A 20,788-nucleotide genomic window follows, 5' to 3' on the forward strand; every position below is an offset into this window, starting at 1 on the left:
AAGCCGGGAGACGGGGTTGAAAAAGGCTGCCTGGAGCGGTCCGGCGCTGAGGCTGACATGAAAGGGGCCCCCGGAGGTGTGGTGGGGCCACGAGATTTAGGAATCGGCGGGCAGGTCACGCGGGGCACCGGCTTAGCGGCCTGGGGCTCTGGTTGGGCCGTCTGGGGATCGCTCGGTATGCGTCGGTACGCACTGAGAGAAAAACGTGATGTCCTGCATATTCGCGACGGAAGGGACTGATGGCTGGCTATTCGTTGACGGAACTATACGAGATCGTTCCGGATGAAGCAGCTGGGTTCTCGGGATGGGCGCCCTTGGCTGCCTGGAGTTTAAGCATGTTCACACCGAGATTAGGAACACTGATGGAGCGTGTCGGCATGCATCTCTGTTCAGGTGATTGCTTGATGCGGCGATCCATTGATCTGATTTTGTTTGTTTACTATGACATTGGGGGTCTCATGAAAAGAGAATGACCTGTAAAAATATGGTAGGGAGAGGGAAACAGGATGATATTCACATGGAAAGAAACAGCTTCAACACTGGTTCATCTGGAGGAGCAGGTACGTACCAATATGCTGACTCATCTTCAGTGCACGTCTCCACCATTGAATTCGGCCTGCTCCCATTGGCCGACGCCTCTTAATTGAATTGTCCCCACGACGCGCTCGACGCGTCCCCTGCGACGCCGACACCCCAGCCAGACGCAACATTTCTCTCCTCACCACCACCAGAACCCGTCGTCATCCTCGCCAACCCACATGCCCAGATAACCTCAAGATGTTGAAACAAGACTACAACCGGATCGACCCCAAGCGGCGCAATGTCCTCGACCATCGCAAGAAGCAGTTCGCGTCGCCCACGTACAAGGAGGCCGAGTACCCCCACCGCCTCAACTTCTACGCCGATGCGCCCACGGCAGACATCACCCTCGAGCAGTTTGAACAATGGGCCATTGACCGCCTAAGGAGTGCGTCCTGTGCTTGACCGATCCATACCGCCTGCTAACATGTCCAGTCCTCGCCGAGCTCGAAGCCTGCGCCTTCCGCAACAAGTCTCCCCAAGAAGTCGCGAACCACATGAAGCCGCTGCTCGACAAGTACCTTCCCCTCGAATCGAACATGTCACACTCGCCGAAGCTCTTCTCACAACGCCAAAAAGATCACTACAGCCACTTTATTCTGCGCCTGGCCTTCTCGAGGACAGAAGACCTCCGCCGCCGCTTCGTCCGTGTAGAGACCATGCTCTTCCGCCTGCGGCTAAACAGTGACGACCTGAGGGAACGTACTGCCTTCGTAAAGAGCCTGAGTCTTGACTGGTGGGAGACTGTCACGGAAGAGGAGAAGACAACGTACGCTCAAGAGCTGAAGTCCATGTCACGCACGCGAGGCGCCAACGCCATGGAGGACGACGACTGGTTCAAGGTCGACTGGGACCGTGTACCGGAACTCGTGGAGCAGCGCAAGGTGTTTTTGAAGAAGGGCAAGGCATTCGTACCTGGGAGGGAACAGGCCAGCATGGTCGTTGGCGAATTCGTCTCCAGGCTGGAGAGACAGCTTGAGGTATGCATCACCGACATCAAGAGGGAGACAAAGACTAACGTCAACAGCTCACGGCCCGCGCCCTGCCCCGTCTCGACGAGGACGACCGCCTCACCCCGATCCTCGACCATCTCTCCAAGAACTTCATCACCCCCGACAGCTCCTACAGCTCCAACACGGGAGCCCCCGTCGGCGCCGAGATCACCGCCCGCAACATCGACAACCTCGCCCAGCACTTCCCGGCCTGCATGTCCCACCTCCACCGCTCTCTCCGCCGCGATGCCCACCTCAAACACTACGGCCGTCTGCAGTACACTCTGTTCCTCAAGGGCATCGGCCTGAACCTCGAGGAGTGCCTGGTCTTCTGGCGCCAGGGCTTCCGCAACATCACCGACGACACCTTCAACAAGGAATACCGCTACAACGTGCGCCACGTCTACGGCGACGTCGGAGGCGACTCGAACCGCCGCGGCGGCGGTTACAGCCCATTCAGCTGCCAAAAGATTCTGACCGAACACCCTCCCGGCCCAGGCGAGGCCCACGGCTGCCCCTACCGCCACTTTAACCTCGAGAACCTCACGACGCTGGTACAAGCCATGGGCGTGAGCGACCGGGCCACTTTGAACGGAGTCAAGGAGGATAAAGAAAACCAAAAGTTTCACATGGCGTGTAATCGGTATGTGTCTACCCTCAGCCAGCCCTACGGCTGGTCAGCCGCTCCATTCACTCTGACTAACACATCCCTAGCGTGTTCGAGCACCTGCACAAGCAAGAACTCAAAAAGGCAAAAGACGAGGGCGTCTTCACTTCTGCACAACTCGAGACCATTGTGCACCCTAACGAATACTTTAAGCGCAGCTACCTGCTCAAGAACCTCGACAAGCAGGCGGACGTCAAGATGGAGGAGTGAACAGAGTAAGGCATGCAGGGCAAGGGTCATGAGACGGCTCAGAATGCCACAAGCTCCTGGTTCCTCAAGCTTTGATGAAGCTTTGAATAAGCTCTGCCTGGCTCCGTGGGGGAGGAACGGCAGGCTTGCATTTGGGCTTGACTAATGAAGGGTGGCTTGATGAAGGGCGGGTTCCACGACGGTCTGGACCTTTTTGGGAGGCGTTGGATAAAACACTGGGCAAATGTCTCGCAGGATTACACTTAAGAACATACAAGAGGCAGCCAGCAGCTTGGTTCCGTCTCTCTCACGGACCATGAGTATAATTCGGCGTTCAGGATTTGGAGGGGTGTATATGCAGCAGCAACATGTTTTTTTCTGACGGAGCAAGGACAAAGTCGACTGTGCGTACTTTGAGTTGTTTTAATGAGTTTCTCACGAGGCATGTTCCTTGCGGGCATTTGACATTTTCCACGTGCTCGTGTCTTGTTTCACCTCAAAATTTGAAGGAAGAAGAAAGGAAGAGAAAAGCGCCAAGCTGCCAATTGTTTCCCGCATGGTCCCTTCGGAACCGGCACGTCGCAGGAGATCTGGACTTTCCGTCGGCCGCGGAGGGAGAGAAACAGACAGACACACAAAGGGGAGTGCCAAGGTGGGATCCGCCGTACATCGATCGGGGTGCCGTTTCGTTCGGTTTCGTACCTCGGGAGGCTTGTCTTTATTTCGTTCTGAACCTTTTGCAACACCTCGGCTTCGGCGGGCGGCAGATTTGGAGTTTCATTCCGCGGACGGTGTAGGCGAAACGGACGGACGGACTGAGCCGCGGCCCTTTGCCTTTGGGGAAGAGGAAGGGAAGGGATGAGGAGGCTGGAGACGGGCCGTTTCTGTTGAGAGAGGATTTTGTCTTTGCCGTCTGGGCGGAGGCAGCCAAGGACCTCGGATGGGTGAGGGGAGTTTGCGTGGAGTTGTGTGTTTGAGGCGGCATGTCTGGGTATTGGCTCGCTCGCGAGAAACACCGAGGAGGATACGGCGGAAATGCACACGCTGCTGAGTTACACGGACTTTCAAGACGGCAAGGGAGAGCAGCAGCAGCAGCAGCGGTGCAGACGGAAGGTCTCGGCTTTGGGCAGGTGATGCACATCACGGGAGTCTTTGTTGTCTGTGGCCTGCCTTCCTGCTTCTCCCGTGCCTTGCACTGCGGCACTTTTTTCATCCGAAGAAACGTTGAGGCGCGGTTGGAGATTGATTCTATGTTCTTGGCGCTCGAATCGAGCGATTGCGGTGGAATCTGTTGGCTCGCATGGCGCTTTTGCGACAGGCGCGTGTTGCGCGCGTGCGCTCTCAGGCCATCGGAAAGGAAATCATGCGGGGAGATTGTGTGAAGTTTTTTTCGCATTGGATGGCTTTGAAGCCGTGTCTGCGATGGCGGAGGGCTGGAATGGGAGGCTGCGATCACCCGTGCGCGTGTAAGTGAGCTGATGGGACGATGGGTTTGTTGGGCGGCGGAGATGAGGGCTGCGCCTAATTACACGCCTTTTGTGCAAAGGTGACGGCTGAAGAGAGGGCATTCGCATCTTGCAGGATGTGGGCTCACGTCTGGGTGTTGGTGTTGCGCGCGCGTGATGAGTGGTGAGTGTCCTGCAGTATGCCATCAACAGCGAGCACATGTCTCTCACTCCCCTTCACAGATTTTTCTAGAACCTCAACCAGCTGAGGGCAATTTCGGGAAATTGAAAAAAACCCAACCTACTGGAAGGCAAGCCTACGATGAGCGGTGCCCGAAGGTTCCATCACTTTCCCCAGTTCCAACTTCCCCAGCCAGGGCGTTGTCTGCCGCGGTCGTCGGCCGGTCTAGACCACCGTCAAAATCTCTCCAGGGCCCAGGCCAGGTTTTGGAGGGAACTCGGGCCAGGGGTGGTCTAGACCCTTTTGCATGGGCCTTGGTGTTCCTCCTGGCCCCTGGTCGACCGTTGTGCTCTGCTCTCGCGATGGACGGGTGCGGGCGCGGGCTGGGCCTTGATTGAATCTTGAACTGCCCGGGGTCCCTGTGCCTGAGATTAGGCTTTGCAGCGGCAAGGCAAAAAAGTGAGGGAGAGAGAGGGTCGCGATGGACTTCGCTGTTTGCCATGCCGAGGCTCGCCGATCGGAACGAATGAAATTGTCCCTGCGGTTGCGACTAGCTTTTCTGCAGTGGAGCTGGAGAAAGCTGAGGCTCTGTCTTGAGGCCGGTCTGGTCTTGTCTCTGGTCTTGAACCCCCCGTTGCCCCATGATTTGCGATGCCACGATTCCACAGGTGTGCCCTGGCAGGTGAAAGGAACCGAGGGGGTAAGGCAGATGGGAAATGCTGGAGGATCTAGAACCTGGTGGTGTATCTGTATCCATCGTGCAGGTCTTCGCGATATGTCGAATATGCAACAACCAAACACACGCCTGTCGGAGAAAAAGCAGCTTAAATCATCGTGACCCTGTTTTTGGCCCCCTCCCCTCCGTTTCCGTGATTACCGTAGTGAATGGAAACACGGTTCGAAAAAAGGGTGACGGGGGCCCAGCCAGGCCTACGCAACTTCGCTACGCCGCGCCGCGAGAACGTCCAAGGAAACTAATAGTAAGGTAATTACCGAATCCAGAAACGGGCGTGCTGCTGCAAGCCTGGATCCGGGAAAACGGAGGATGGGCGCCATTAACGGTTCGCCGGATTATGCACAATGACCTCACCCCAGGGGGGGAACCGCACCAGCTTGGCCTCGACTCACCTCACCCACCGACAGGTTTGACGGGGGCCAGACCACCACCACCCCATACTCAGATGAGAGAGCAGCAGCATTCGGGTGAGAAGCAGGAGATAGATGCACACACCCTTTTTTGGCTTTCCTCCTTTGGGGCATGGGATGCAGGACCTTACAGATGCTGCTGCTGTGTTCCCCCGCCCGGCGTACAGACGTGGGTTGGTCGCATCGTCAGGTTTTCTCAAATAGCAACATGGACGCAACGCTAGAGATGTACGGTAAGCCTGCCGTAGCTCAGCTTAGCCTCGGAGAGGCAGGGTGCGTCAAACGTCCTTGGACGCGACGACGACACTTGGCCAGCCCAGACGCACGCGAACCAAGGCCCTCAACACCAAGAGCAATCAGGGCTCAGGGTCCCCAACCCTCCTCCATCGTCATCAAGGACCCTGGGGCCGGATGATACACCAGAAAAGAACGAGATAGGGGACTATCTTTGGGGGTGGTGATGGTTCCCTGTACCACAATGAATGCGCAGAGACACGAGCCAAGCTCCTCTGGGGAAAACTATCCCGCGACAACATGCACACTCCCTACCCATCAACTTGTCCAGCCCCCGTCCCCATCTCACTATCTTGAACCCTTCGACAAGTCGACCAAAACCTGACTCTCCTGCAGCGTCCATTGAGGCAGCCATCAAGCACGTGTGTCTTGGATCAGGAAAAGCCAGGCTTGGGGGATGTTTCGGACGTCTGTGTGTTGCGGATGGATGAAAATGGTTATGTGGTTATGACGCCAGACCGGACCCCGGGTGACGAAATGCCGTGTCCCTAGCGGCTTTCCCTGCCCTAGGTTATTCGGTGGCCCTCTGCCTCTCTCATTTGTCGGCCTCAGTCAGTCAGCCATCTGCTGTGCGACTGAGACCTCCGCCGGGACCGGGATTCGAGATCAGGCGTGGATACATGGCTCCGAATAGTGGCATTTTGCTAAACGCTCACCCAAATGTCCCATCACAGCAATCAGCAGATGCGCGTTATCTGCCGATGTGCGAGTAAGGCGCCGCTTGGCTCTGCCTCGGGCGTTGGTTGGGAGCCCGTCAATTGGCGCCTCCGGCCCAATCAATCTAGATTGCCTGCAGCGAAGATCAATCTCAAAGTTTTTCCACGCAGCGCGGAGATGGGGCCTCGGGAGACGTCAGTGTAGATCACCAGTCGCAGTGGTGCCGCGAACCCGACTCCACGGGTTGGGTTTTTGACTCGGGCACAAACGGTGGCTTTTTTCAGGCAGATGGACATGAAAGCTATGAGACAGACAGGCAGACAGACAGACAGACGGTCGATCGGTCGGGCGGGGGTCGACGACGACAGTGGGATATGCGTCACGTCGGTGAAGCTATTCGCGGCCGGTCTCTCGTACTCGCGCGCCGTCTCTGGCTCCCGTGTTAGCCTGACCAGCTCACCGGGTCAACTATTACACATATCCTCGGCCTCGTCATGGAGAGTGTGCGTGCGTATTTGGCATACGTAGCCCGAAATTCCTTCGCTCCGCCATCATGACGGCAAGACAGGGCACCGGCATTTCACGCCGTCGTTCTTGAGCCTCAACCCGTCCCTCTAAGCGTCGTTGAACACCAAACATGCCGAGGCTGCCGAGGCATTCTGCCCCTTCTCCGTTGAAACGCAGCGATCCCGCGAGTAACGTATGGGAACACACACCCAAGACGCCGAGATTCCTGCGGTGCCGGACTGCTTACGGATAGCCGTGCTACCATACCAGAAGATCGCATCTCCCCGGACTCCCGGACTTTGCAAGAGCCAGACGGTGAGCCAAACACTCACTAGGTCGTGCAAGAATCGTACACACCCCCTTCCCCGATGGCAAGGAATACAGGCTCTTCCAAGACGACACTAGCAGGAGGTCGTGGAAGAGTCGGAAATCCCATCGTGGTAAGACCACACTCTAAACTGAACTCGGGACGAAAGGGGAGCAGCAAAGACGAGCAACCCCCCGGAGCCGATCATTCCCGCGCCATCTTTGCCCACTAATCACCCCGTTACCCAACCCGTGAACGCCGCGGCGCCCGTTCAGAGGTGCGTCGGGTTGATGTCATTGCAGACCCCGCCGGCCGAGTCTAGACCGTTTCGGCTGCGACGTTTCGTTGCGTTGCGTCGCGACGGTGAGAATGGGTTGGGGGTGTTCCTCTCTCTGCTGGCCGCCAAACCGAGCCTGGACAGTGACATTTCCAAACAGCCCCCTACCCCCCGAGATGGCACGCCGTAGGCGCGAAAACAGGGACCCTGAACAACCTGCGATGCGAGGCGGAACTCTAACTTTCCCTTCAAAGTCGCTTCCTACGGTCCATGAGAGGTCTAGAAGCTCGCGTGAACAGGTCAAAGTCGGCCCTTGTCGAGGGGGTGGTTGATGCTCTCGTGGGATTTCTGGCACGAGCCATGCGGTTGCAGTAAGATCGCGGCCGTGACGTCGGGGAGGTAGACGGAGAGAAGGGTCCAGGCCGGTCTACCGTTTCCTCTCCCCCTCGATGCCGTCGCGCAAAAACCAAGATTCAATCTGCTGCATCTGCAACGTCAAGTTACAACTTTACCCGCCATGCAACTCCCGCCAATTCCCGCGGACCGTTGCCGCGACTCGTGCGACACGGCGGGGAGAAGAGAGAATTAAACTGAACTCCATCATCTTGCGTGGCATGTGGGTAACAAGCACGCATCTTTGACACCCGTAGAAAAAATTGATGCGCGGCAAGTGGGTTCCGATGTGGTTCCGAATAGCATCATCTCAGCCAAGGAAGTGAACACACTGCCAACGACCAAGGCAGTTTCTTCTGCACTGGGAAGAACTCGCCGGCAGGCACGTCCCAGGTTTTTTCTGATCTGACAACTTGCCAATGCCCCTCCCAATGTGAAAACAACCTAACCCGCAACGCCTACCCACCGAGTCCACAATCGAGATGAGATGCAGCCGTTATCGAAAGATGATGCCCCATGGTACGATGCAGGATCAATCAGCCCATAAACCTGTCAAACGTACATCGGCGTCCGTCTGTCTGCATGCTTAATCTATGCCGCGCGCCCGCCCCCCCGTAATGCCCGCCGCCGTCCGCTCGCTCCGTGGGGGATTTCGCGGAGCCGGTTTGTCTCGCGAAGTATGCCTCGTTTTTGACATCACCATGGCCTCTTTCTGCTGCCATCGGAAACGAACGAGGGTTGCGGCACGGCGGGAAAGCTTGGTCATGTATCACATCAGACGATTTTTTCTGCCCTCCCCAAACGGCGGTGCACTGCCCTTCATCGTACCAGAAGCTTGGTAACCAGGGGGGGAAAAGAGTACGAGGAACACCTCGGGGCTTGGTATCGTCTTGGTATGCCTCACGAAAGGAACGCACGGCTGCCCGTCACTCTCAATCCAGCCTTTCCGCGCAAAAGAGTAAATCCACCGTATGGACTGATGGATGGCCAATGTCCGTAACATCTGCCCAGAGCCCATCCATCACATACGCCCCGCCGTCTTTCATGCTCTCATTGTTGCATCTTTGCATATCGGTGCTTTGCCCCGATTATCACGAACGGTGATGCAGCTGCCCCGTGCCGCACCGAAAAAAACGGTTGACACAGCTCCGTCCGTCCCCCCTCCGGTTGATGAGACCATCTCTCCGTCGCCCGTACGGCGTCAAGGGCGTGCCGTGAGGAAATTCAAGGGGGCGAAGACGGTTCTGCGGGGGAAAGGCTGGCAACGAACGGGTGGGCGAGCCGAGCAAGCGACGTCTGCCTCTGCCACCACCACGCCGCGGGATGATTCCTGCAATGAAGACGGGCTCTCCCTTGAAGCCAAAATGTTTCGTCTGGCAGGCCGCAAGGCACAGCCCAAGCTGAGCCAGCCACCGAAAATGCAGGCCGCCAGCGAATCACATTGATCCTTCAGATCTGCAGTTATTCCATGGGCCGCAGCGTCCGACAGCAAAGGCCGGCAGACCCAGTACCGTCTCAAGGCCCCCCCGAAGGCAGAAGACGCTCGCTCGACCCCCGGACATCAGCATCACGGCATCTGCGAGACCCGGATCTACACCGGGGAGAGCCTCCGGGGTCAGCGTCCGTCTTTTTCTGTTCTTGTCTCGCTTTGCATAGACATTTCCACAGCGCAGCCTCGTTTCTGGGAAAAAACTGACAAGCGGGTGAGAAACAAAACGCCCACAGCCTCAGTGTCTCTAAACCCGCCCTGTCGTCGACGCCGATGCGGGGCATGGCATGCAGTGGAAAGCAGTTAATGAACGAGAGGACCCTTCACGTGAGCCTCATTCTCTGGCAATCTGCAGAAACACACTCCAAGATTGTATTGTCCTGAAATTCAGCAGATCTGAGGGGTCTAGCAAGATTACACACAGCATCCGCACGAGATAGCGTCAACAGGGTGAACCTAGCGTAGAGCAGAGATGCACAAAAACACTCAATGTCTGGTTATCACCATCTCGTGTCTGCACGCGATAAGCAAGCAACAATACCAAGTCGTATCGCAGCAAGTGAGGCAACCCAGGACCCCGGGCCGATAAAAAACAAATTCAAGATTTGCACATCTCAATTGAGCAATCAGAAGACACCATCACGACTCCAGCTGCTCTCTTCACAAAATTTCCAAGGTCGACCCCCCTCCTCCCCACCCGAATCTGAGCTGCAAGCGAAGATCATTTCTCAGTATAGCAACCAAGCAAAAAGTGAGGCTCCAGCGAGCTGGGTCGGTCCCCCGAATCACCGGCATCAACCAGGTCCTTCACCAAGGAAAAAAGGAACAGAGACACCTGCGCAGCCCCAAAATTAGCAACCGCCCTGCCCTCTCACGGCGAACCCTCACCTCTCACATTAAGGGACCGTAGATCGTTTGCCCATAAATCTGTAACAACCGTACTCCAGAAAAAATAGAGGCTGTCTAGTGGGTAATCAATCAAAATTCATAACCGCGAGTCAAAAGAGAAAACGTTGTCCCTAAAATGGGAGCGTCGCATTCTACGTCAAACCGGCACGCTCACCATCTTGAACCGTGCATTTCGTTATCGTGCCCTTTCCGTAACGTTCGTGGGTTGAAGGTACGGATACTCCCAGAAATAACTGTTCAGCCGCGAGCGCGCCCCGTCATCCCAAAACCGTCCCCCTACCGTGACATTCGTTGCACAATTTTCAGCTGCTGTGCTTGAGTGCGTTCGGGGGTAAGGTAGATCCCCCTGGCGCCGTCGATGTCGTGATAGCCAGCCTTGCAAAGCCTCCCCCGCCATCACCACCAAACCCCACGATGATCCAACGCGACGACCTCTGCGGATGGATAATGGTGATGTTCACCTCTTGAAACAAGACACCCCCCCCGCCATCCCATCCGTCTCAACCCACGATTCACACATCTTCATCCCTTTCATCTTTCCCACTTCGCGCGCGACGCTGCACCATGGCGTCCCTGATCAGCCCGTCGCAATCCCATGAAATTCCCATCTGATTCTGGCTCCCTCCGAGCTGATTTCCCAACTCGTCGCGCCGCGTGGTAGCTACCTACACAACAGTGTCATGGATGGAACCCTCTCACGAGGACTTTTACCCCACGAACACTGCGACCAAGACTACAGCCTCAGCACGCCCTCCTGCTTGGTACTATTGTCGACTGTGCTTCCATATCATAACCGACATGGGGCGCTGTTGATATTGGGCAGGGCGCCATGCAGAGGCCCCAAACAAACCGCAGAGCAGCGAGAAATACGCCGTGCGACGACACCGCCAGCCGCCGCAGTCCCGGAGTCTTCTCCGGCACGCATCCCATCCGAAGCAGCAGCTGACAAGAACGCATCGACCACATGCGCGCGCCCACGATGTGACCTCCGTAAAATACGACCAAAAGCCCTCTCTCTCTCCCTTTCTCTCTGGGAAGACCATGTCTCCAGCGCCCAGTTCATGCCCACCCAAGCACGCCCATTAAGCATACCTACATGACACGACGCCGTTCAAGGGGAGTCTTCAGCCGCGCCGGTCTCGCTACGTTCCGGCGCATAACCACTCCACGGACAAACCAAAGCACGCAAAAGAGACACGCCCGCGCCAGCGCGGTTTCTGATACACCTCTCTTTTTTCTTTGCGGCCGCCATCCTGGCGGTTTCGCGGTTAAGCGAGGCAGGGCTGAGGTGGCTTCCCCCTTTGGAGATCATCACTGCGCGACGGACATGCGCGAGACGAACCTGTTGTTCTGCGGATAGCTGGCTAGCTTAATCCACCAGTATGCGACGGCCGCAGGACCGACGATCAAGACCCAGCTGCCGTTCCGTAAATGCTCTTTTTTGGGTTGGTGGTGGTCATGGTGTTGCGGCTGTGCCTGTCTGTCGTCGGCTGCCATCCGGTCTCTGCTTGACGTTGACATACCCGTCTTGCTGCACGGATGATGAAAGAGGTGTTGCTTGCCGTCGGTTGTCGGATTTGCTGCATGCAACGGCCACAGCCACCGCCAAAAACACCAAAGCAGCCAACCAACCAACCGCTGGATGAGGGGTGGGAGTGTGCAGGACCACCACACCTCACCCAAAAAATCAAGATTCTCTCGCATCTTGGATGGATGTTTTGCAGCATTTTTCTACAACTGTGGAATGTAACATATGCATGCGAGGAGAAATAATTAGAAACAATAGATCTCGCAACCGAGACTTGGCTTTCGTTTCTCTTGTACGGTTGTGTTCTCTCTCGCAACGTGACAGCACAGGATGCGATGCGCAATGCACCCACAGCGCCTCCTCTCCATACGAAGGAAAACATCATCATCATCATCATCGCACCACGTAACATACCGCCCCAAGATCTCCGTCCAGCTCGCGGAGGTCGCACGCCCGAACGGTCTCTTCCAGTGATACTCGCAACCCCATCAAGGTGTCCCAAGACATACCCCTTCAGGCCAAATACACTTACCGCGGACCAATCTTTCAAAATGCAAAGCGCCCTCTCACGGTCACGGGGTTTCAGCTCGTCCAGGAACGTTGGCAATTCACCGGCCGCCCAGGCGTAACCTTGAGCGGCTCGCTATGGCGCCCTTCGTCTAAGTTCTTTCGCCCTTTTTAGGTAGTTTCCCAAAAGGCCCCTCGGAGAAATCGATAAAACCAAAAAAAACCCATGAAAGGCTGAATGAGGAATACGGATAGCGTCTAATCAGTAATCACGGCCCCACGCCAAGATAGTCAAATCGCGAGGTTAATCGCGGGAGATTGCAAAGTAGCGCCGCGAGAGAAAGGTAGCGCGCTCAGGGCCCTTTTTTTCGCTCGGAAGGTTTCCGGTGCAAAGGCGGAAAGCACGGAAGGGCCAAGAGTCAGTTCGTTTTATTGCTAGGTGCGCATAGAGAGTAGTAGGGTTCATCGTGCACCCGGATAAGGCAGGAGATGCGTCTTCACAAAGGAACAGAGACGAGGTTTGACTGAATTGCTTCGTTCGCTTTCTTGTTCATAGTCGCATTATCACTACAGTGTTTTCTCGACTGGTATCTGCAATGCAATTCCTGACTTCCCAATGCTCCACCGCTTTTTGAATGCTGCCCGTAGAAAAACCACAGAGGGTATTGTGATACAGTGATTCCGTCTCGATATCCTTCTTCCGTTTGTAACGCCAGTTGCAGAACTTTTTTGCGCGGGAATAACAAAAAACAATAAAACCCAAAAGAGGACACGAGGATGGTGCCCCGTCCGCCCCATAAGCGCTCATGATGCCATTCCCATACCGCTCCCCCATTCCCTTGTGCCCCGCCATGGAAAAATTGTAGCAGAAAAAAAAAAAAAAAAAGGCACAGAAATATTGGTTGTTGTCAAAACAGTGGTGAGAAAAAAATAGCGCTCATGCGCGTCGACGTCAGCGGCTTCTGACGGTTGCCCAATGGGACTCGTGCGTGTGCCGCTAGAGACGTTGTCGGGCGGGAACAGGACCCCTATGATTCCCCAATGACGTCCGCATCGTCGACATGTGCGTTTGTGGCTCCCCCCCTCCAATCCCCCTCGACTGGCCCAGCAGAGACTGTTGCAGCAGTGAGGGGAATCAGGGGAACGTGAAGGAGGGGGATCCCTTTGGGGTGAAAGACATCATGCACGATGATGTCTTGCTCCCGTCGCATAAGGCGCTAGCATGATGGTGCCAACGCCGTTTGTTGTTGTAGCGAGTGTGGAATGAAGGGACCCCTGGGGAAACAGAGAATTAAATCTCGTACCGCGCGAATGTCGGCAAATGGATCGAATGCCAATGCATGTCGTTCGCGAGGGAAAAGGCGAGGCTCGTATCTTGGGATGAAAGACGAGGTCGGGGCACCCCGTTTCTGACTGAATGTGGATGTGGACAGCCGAGGCAGGCGCAGTGCGTGCGTTGGTTCGGAATGCAAACAGCAAGCACAAGAGCGCTGAGACTGCTGCCTGGGGGCCCTGGGCACGGATCCATGGATAGGCTGGTGCTTGGGGGTTTTGCCCAATGGCTGGCGATCCCTAGTCTGCCGAGACCAGGTGCGGCCAATGAGGTGCCGAGAAAAGGAGATCTGGTGGATCCCCGCCGCGCCCAATGGGAGATCCCGGACCGGGGATGACTAACCTATTGGGCAGAGTAGAAGCAGAAGTGAAGATGGGCTCTGCCGAAGAAGAGAAGAAAAAAATATTCCATAGGGCGTTTGGGCGTTTGGCCAGGATGCAAACCCAAACTCAGCCACGGTTGGGCAAAGAGCCAACCGCCCGACGAGCGACGAGATGTCTTCTCAGCCAAACATCTCATGCGAGATTGAAAGGCGAGAGTCATCTGCAGTGGAGCCAGATCATGTCAGGCCATGACACCGTCGTCTGCTGGGCGGCTTCATTGGCTGTCGTCCACGGGTAGTGGGAGAGAGAGCCAAGTGCCCCACTGGGAGTCCTGTCGGCGCCGAGTCGGCGTCCAAGTGCGGGCCCGTTCATCTGGAGATGGCCGGGGCAGACAGAGAACATTGACGACGGCAGAGGCGCCAGGCACATGACTGCATTGTGCTGTTGGTTGGTTGTTGACTTGCCGTTGTTGACACATATTGTTGGTTGGTAGGCAATGTGATGCAATTTAATTGCCGTGGCAGGTGTTTGCTGGCTGCTGCTTGACTGCGCAAAGTGCTGTGCCTGTCTTGGGGTTCGTGTTCGTGGGGCCCGTGGTGGGTTTGTTTCATCGTAGACGGGTTGACCCTGTGACGGAATTCGAAGCGAGGTCGAGAAGAATCCAAAGAGCGAACACAGACAAGCGGGTCAAAGAACCCCCCACCTGAGTGGTCGAATTGGAATGCATCTTCTTTTTTCTCTTATGCTTCTCTGAACCGTTGCCAGTTGCCCGCCCTGAATGCGGAAGAATCGAATGATTGATGAGTCGGCTGGATGATAGGACCCTGACGCAAGCCCCGAGTGCCGCAACGTGCCGCCGTGCAGGTGATCGGCGGCCCTCAGAGGACAGGACGGCCCCGCCGACAGCGTTCGCTCCCATTCCGCGGAGCCTTAGTGCAAACTCAAATGCGGCCTGGGATCGCCGGCCGACTGCTGATCCTGGGGTCCTGGAGCAGGTCTCACTCTGTTGCTCCCTTTTCTGAGGTAGAAGAGAGGGCTGTTGCAGAGTCAAGCTGAGTAAGACTGAAGTCATACCCGAGCCGAGTCGTGACCACCGATGGTCGTCGAGACAGCCTTTGCCTAGCGTCCCTGGTCGTTGGTGGTGCGTGTGATGGTCTAGCCCGTCGTGCATCTTGGGCAGTTGAGGCCTGGGCCATCGTCGGTATTTGGTGTTGTTGATGTGTTGTATATGTTGAAGTTCGTCGTTGTCGTTCCGTCACCCGTTCACCCAGCCATGGCGGCTTCACTCATTTGTAACCGACCATCTTGGCGCAGCGTTCGCAGTAGTAGAGGTTGTGCGCGATACGGACCATGCCGGTTGAGCTGGAGTCATCGGTGGAGGTGGCCTCGACGGACCTCGCGCAGCGCAGGCAGCGGAGAACCTCGACGGAGGCAATCGGTCTGGCGACGGAGTCCATGCTTTGTCTGTAGGACGAGGACGCGGAAGAGAGGTCGGAGTCGGAGGAGGACGAGGAGCTGTAGTGGATCTTGGCAGGTCGCGAGCTGGAAGGCATATTGGTTGTTGGTGGATGTGGTAGTGGTAGAAGTTGTTGTTGTCCTTGGTGTTGGGACGTTCAGTGTACCCTTGGTGAAGTTGTATGTTGGAGTTGGCTTGGTGTCAAAGTCCAAAGTTGGGTGGGAAGTGAGGCCGGTATAAGTGATTGTGGGAAGGCTTGATGATATATAGGTAGAGTAGCCTGGGAAGGATAAGAAGAGTGGTGCACAACTCAAGAGGGGGGTGAAAAGGCAGGGGGGGAGGGTAGCTTAAGAAGAAAAAAGGAGTGAAAATGAGGACCAGGGTGAGGTGTCTGGTCTGTCAGAGGGCGTGCGAGTGCTTCTCCCTCGGGGTGTGTGGGATCGACAGAAGACCAGATGGATGAAGGGCAAGCGTCAAAATTGTGCAAGAACCGCGGAGACTCTTCTGTCTGTCTGTTCGGACACGGAGGTGACTGAGCGACCGCTGTCTGTCTGTCTGCTGCCGAGTCTTCCAGAGAGAGAGTGTTTTTTGTGCAAGCCCGTGCTTGGGGGGAGATGGTGCAGGCGCCCAGCTTGACAAGGGTGCGTGGGTGTCTCTGCTGTCCAGCCCAGCCTCAGTCAGAAGACAGGACAGGGAACTGGGGGAGTGCGCAACGTCAGGCACAAGACTGCGCAGAGGGCAGAAGCCAAGCCCAGCCAAGCCGAGGGAAGGGGCGTGGAGAGGGGTGTGCGATGCAGATGCAGAGGGCGTGAGCGAGTTTGTGCAGAGGCAGACGGTGTTCTGCTCTGCTTAAGGTAGCGAGATGGTGTGGGTGGGGAGGACGAAGACCGTCGACGAGGAGCAGACGGACGGTCGGGGATGGGCGAGACGGTCGACGCCGAGGGTGGAGACGGTGGTGGTGTGGTAACGGAGGGGTGTGCACCGTAAAGTTGACGTCGGTTAAGGTTCCTGGGGGCCTCGCGTTAGTCCATGCTGCATTTATTACGGTATATGCATGCTGCTGCATATGCACAAAATGAAGGGGCGTGCGAGCATGCACAGAAAGGGGGAGGAGGCCTCGTACGATAAATGAATTCGCTCTACCGGGGCGCGAATACAAGTTCAGCTGGATAGGGGGGGCGTGTGCAGCTTGGCTTCAGCACAGTTGTGACGGCAGTGTCGAAGCAAGAGGACGACGAGGACGACGACGCGAAGAGGTGGTTGATGTTGGTTGGTCGGGATGATCTCGACTCAAGAGCTTCTTAGGCGGACTAGCCTTGGGCAGCGCTGCGGATGGCAGGTTGATACGGTGCTCAATCCCAAGGTAATTTGGCCGGCTCTTTGGGTTTCGATAGCTTTTTGAGGCCTGCTCTTCGCACTTTCGCTTATGTGTGTGCTCGTTTTCTGAGGCCTGCTCGCTTCCGCACTGCGCAAGCGTATATCCTTCGAGGACGGGTGTGATGGGTTAGGTTCTTTCTGGAGGTCCGGTCAAGGCCCTTGCTGAGGTTGTTCTTCAAGCGGACACTCGGTGTGTTTACGTTCCAGCCAGTGGGGAGCTTATTTCAAGCAAACGAGCCAGTCGCGGACGGCGAAGAAGAAGAAAAAGAAATGTTTCGACGGGCTCAACAAAGGATTCGTTTCCTAGAACGGGGTGTCACGGCAGATGGACGATGGATGGGGTGAGGGGGGCTTCGGGGAGTTTTAATACATGGGCGGATTCAGGGTCCAAACGGACGATAATATGATCAATCAGACTTCTAGACCTATTTCTGATCTCCATTCCCATATTTGCGTCGCAACGCTTGATCGCATCCATGGAGGCTCAATCCATCGCCGATGCCAGGATGCCCAGGGGGCCACCCCAAGACACAGGCAGTCAGCTCATCAGTCCGAGACGCTGGTAGACAGTGGCTTGATTGCGCACCTCGATTACAGGACTTCTGGGGGACCGAGGCGAGACGAGGCGAAGCCTGGAGAGAGGGGATTTGATGGAGCTTCAAGCATAGCCGTGCAATACAGACACAAAACGGCGGAGCTAGCAAGAGGAACCTGTGGCGCCGGTTCAACCAGCTGGTTCCTTCCATCTTTCGACTTCTCATTCATCAAGACGGGGAGGGGAGCCACACGGCCGCGAAGCGATGTCGACGCCGGCCGTCTTACGTGGAATGTTGGCGTCTCATAGGGAGGCCGCGCGGGGAGAAGTGGGTTCCTTTGGGTTGGACGGCTTTTTCGCTTTACCTTTGACAAAGCAAGGGGGATAGGATAGTACAGAACGGCATGCGGTATATACGAGCCTCTTCACTTGAGGCATGTTGAAAATAGAGCACGAGGTTGAAGGTTTCACGTTGACCGTGTATGCCAATATGCAGGCCCATGGCCAATTCCACGGCTGCCTGGGGTCGGAATGGGAATCTGGTGAAATCCGAGTCACCAACGACTCGCCACCAACACACGCGATATGAATGGTCACAGTCCATGGAAAGACATGCGTACGCACACCATCACGCTTAGAAGAGAGCTTAGAAGTCGCAATGAGGCACAAAATGGCGGGAGGTGGAAGCCAAGTTCCCTGACGGGGAGCACCCCGGATCGCCGACGGATCCCCCCCTTGTGGACTACCGTCTCGACTCCCCTCAGACCTCTGGAGACGTTCGCAATCCTTTGATCAGAATAACCTGCGACTGACAGAATTGGGGCCGCGCCGGCATGGACGTCTGGGATTGATGTGCCCATTACTTCTGGACCGTCTGCACGAAAGCCCCCCCCTCGTGGATAATACGGCATATCAACCTCAGAAAGATGGGAAACTTTCTGACGGAGGGTAAATTACAATGGGGTACGGGATATGGAGAAAAAACGCGCGCATGCTGCATTGCAGAGCGAGAGTCCACGCACGCACCACGCCCAAAACGTTGGCCTTTTTCGAAACCCCGTGCGTGGACACTCTCGCGCATCCACAGGACGGGAACGTCCTCAAACTCTGAGTGGCCTTGGGACGGACGGAGGGCCCGAACCATGCGACTCTGGGAGGGAATTGCATGTTGCCGTAAACCACCGCTGTGAGGGTCCCGTGTTGACCGGTCAAAGGAGACGTCGGCCTCCATTGGAGAGACGGAAAGGCATTGTAAGGGGCCATCGAGATGTGATACCTGTCCCCGTGGTTGATATCAGCTGGGACTATCCCTCGGGAACATGGTTTGACAAGAGCTGCTGCGGACGAGCACCACCAACCGCAGCGGAAAGAAATAAGGGTTGCGCCACGCATTGTGCCTCTATTCCTTACTGCCGCCATCCTTTCCCCAATCAACAAGCCCCCCCTCATCCCGAAGGCTATGTTGAAGGACGAGAGAGGACTGTTCGATTCGGGGTCCTAGAGCTTTCCACCGACTCCATATCCCGGCCTTCCGGGAAGGGGAGGGTCTGCCTCTCGGCGAACCGACGGCACCATCGCTGTCGCTGCGCGTGCGAGAGGGACCCGGGGTCGGGGAATTTGTTTGGCGTACAGGCGGTGCTGTCTCTTGTATATTCGAACTGGGGACCGACGGGCCAACGAGAGAGCCGTGGCCCCCAATGATCGAAGCAGAGACCAACACCAAAGATAGGGCAGGACCGCAGCTGCGTGAAGTGTCAATGGGGATGGGGAAGAAGACGAAGAGAAGCATGGGCCAACTCTTCATCAATCTGCGTTTGCCTCAGAGCTATTTTCTCCCCTCGTCGTTTTGTTTCTGTAGCTATTTTCCCCCCTCATATCATGCCATGCCATTGCCAATGCCGGGGGAGGCGCGGCACAGGGCTGAGAGGGATTAATCTGCGTGAGGGAGTAAGAGAAACATTTCATTTCGATGCAGAGAGTTCAGCGACAGCCTGCGAGAGTTCTCAGCCTGAGACCGCATGGCAATTTCTGATCCATCGTGATGAAGGAGCGGCGGCGCGCACAGAGACGCGGCCGTTGGGAGGATTCCGCCGAGATTTGACTCGACTCCGGTTCGGGGGCGCGGGGAGAAGGGCGCTGCGTTGCTCCCGCGGCGCACCCATCAACTTCGAAATTTCCAAAACCCTAAAAATGGGAACTCTATCAAGCCAAGAACTCAACGTGAACGTCTAGACCACCATGGTTGTCTAGGCAGACAATAGATTGAACAGACACAAACCTCCGCCCAGCAGTGCCTTCGAGACAGCAGACACACAAACAACCAACATACTTTGTGTGACATCCAACGAACAAGTCATTCCATTGGAACGCAGAGGCAAAGCCCCCTGCCAGCCCGCTCCATCCGCCACAAGACCACGGGATGCGAATTTCGATTCTTTCTCGCATCGTGACTTTTCCTCGTTTCCCATCCCAGATGTGCCGCGCATGGCATTCTCCGATTCCCAATCAGTTCCCCCAAACCCCTCTTCTTTCCGCATGTCAACAAAGCGGCTTTCTCGCGATGGCGCACCAGCTAGAGGCAGAAACTCTATTACCCCTCTTCTAGCACCCTTCCTCGGCCTTCCCTCGCCGTCTTCTCTTTCTTTCTCTCTTGTCCTCTTGCAGGTAAACATCTCGACTCAGGGTCGTCTGCTTTTGCCTTTTCCCGGCGAATTATTAATCTCGGCAGGTACTGCAGGTGAAGCCATCTGTGCGCCTATACCTTAGGTTATACTATTCATCAACATATACACCACACAATCTTGAGACGGCAGTTCCCCTCCTCAAGAGCTTCAAGCCACAGTGTCTCGTGGTTGGTCAATGCAGCACTGCTCCAAACCCTTCTCTTCAAAAGCTCGCCTCTGTTTTGCAGTTTACCCGGCCACGGCGAAAAGGTGGCTGCAGCAGTGGCTCACCACCTCAGCTCACCTCACCCACCGTCTATGCAACTAGCCGTCATAGTCAGTCGCAGCGGCCTCGGCAGCGACGACGGCGAAGAGCGAGAGGCAAACGGGAGAACCGGCTGTTACGGAGTCAAGCACATGGCGACCAGGAGCTGCCGTCGGGGTGTGGAGCAATGGAAAACTGTCCGAATACGGTAAAGCCTCTGATGACTCCCGCAAACTCTCGATCTTTGCGCTGCTTCGCGCGACCCACCCTGGTCGATCCCGCCACCTCTTTGTCGATGTCCAAACCCAGGATCCCGTTTTCTTCAGCTCTACGTTTTCTGGGTGGTGTACGGCGGACGTCCCTGAGTGGTCGCTTGTCCTCCGTAAGGGCCTGATGTTTCCTACCGTCCCAACTCTCTTTTCGACATGTATCCAATTGAATTATGCAAGCCATCTTGTCAGTTTGAGTGACTTCCATAGGGCAGATACTAGCGCGGGAGGGGAACGGCGGACATTCCACTTAGTGTTGGCGGTGTGTGTGTACTCGTATGTGCATATGCGAGTTAAGAGGTGTCACCTCGCGTCTTCGCGTTCTTGACTGATACGTGCATGCCTCGCTCCCAAGAAACTACCAAGAAGCTCAGCCAACCACCACCACGTAACCTCGCCCGAGGAGCCTTTCCTGGCGCCGAGCATTCTCTCTCTCGTTCGTGCCCCTCTAGCTCTTGTGCACAACGCAAAGGCTATAAGCTATGCACTATGCGCGACGT

At 56.1% G+C, this 20,788-nt stretch overlaps 2 protein-coding genes across 2 annotated transcripts; one reads left to right on the forward strand and one right to left on the reverse strand.

The window, feature by feature from the left end:
* Nucleotides 1–777: 777 nt before the first annotated feature.
* Nucleotides 778–2,448, forward strand: CGCS363_v008063 (putative DNA primase large subunit; the record flags this gene model as incomplete). Its single annotated transcript, XM_036639912.1, has 4 exons — nucleotides 778–967; nucleotides 1,015–1,559; nucleotides 1,607–2,214; nucleotides 2,286–2,448. The coding sequence occupies 4 exons, from the start codon at nucleotides 778–780 to the stop codon at nucleotides 2,446–2,448; spliced, it is 1,506 nt and encodes a 501-aa protein (XP_036495183.1).
* A 12,561-nt stretch (nucleotides 2,449–15,009) lies between these two features.
* Nucleotides 15,010–15,276, reverse strand: CGCS363_v008064 (uncharacterized protein; the record flags this gene model as incomplete). Its single annotated transcript, XM_036639913.1, has 1 exon — nucleotides 15,010–15,276. One exon carries the CDS (start codon nucleotides 15,274–15,276, stop codon nucleotides 15,010–15,012), a length of 267 nt encoding a protein of 88 aa, XP_036494137.1.
* Between the last annotated feature and the right edge of the window lie 5,512 nt (nucleotides 15,277–20,788).

Source organism: Colletotrichum siamense (assembly GCF_013390195.1).
Source record: "Colletotrichum siamense strain Cg363 chromosome Unknown KSG_Cg363_contig05, whole genome shotgun sequence".
Lineage (NCBI taxonomy): Eukaryota > Fungi > Ascomycota > Sordariomycetes > Glomerellales > Glomerellaceae > Colletotrichum > Colletotrichum siamense.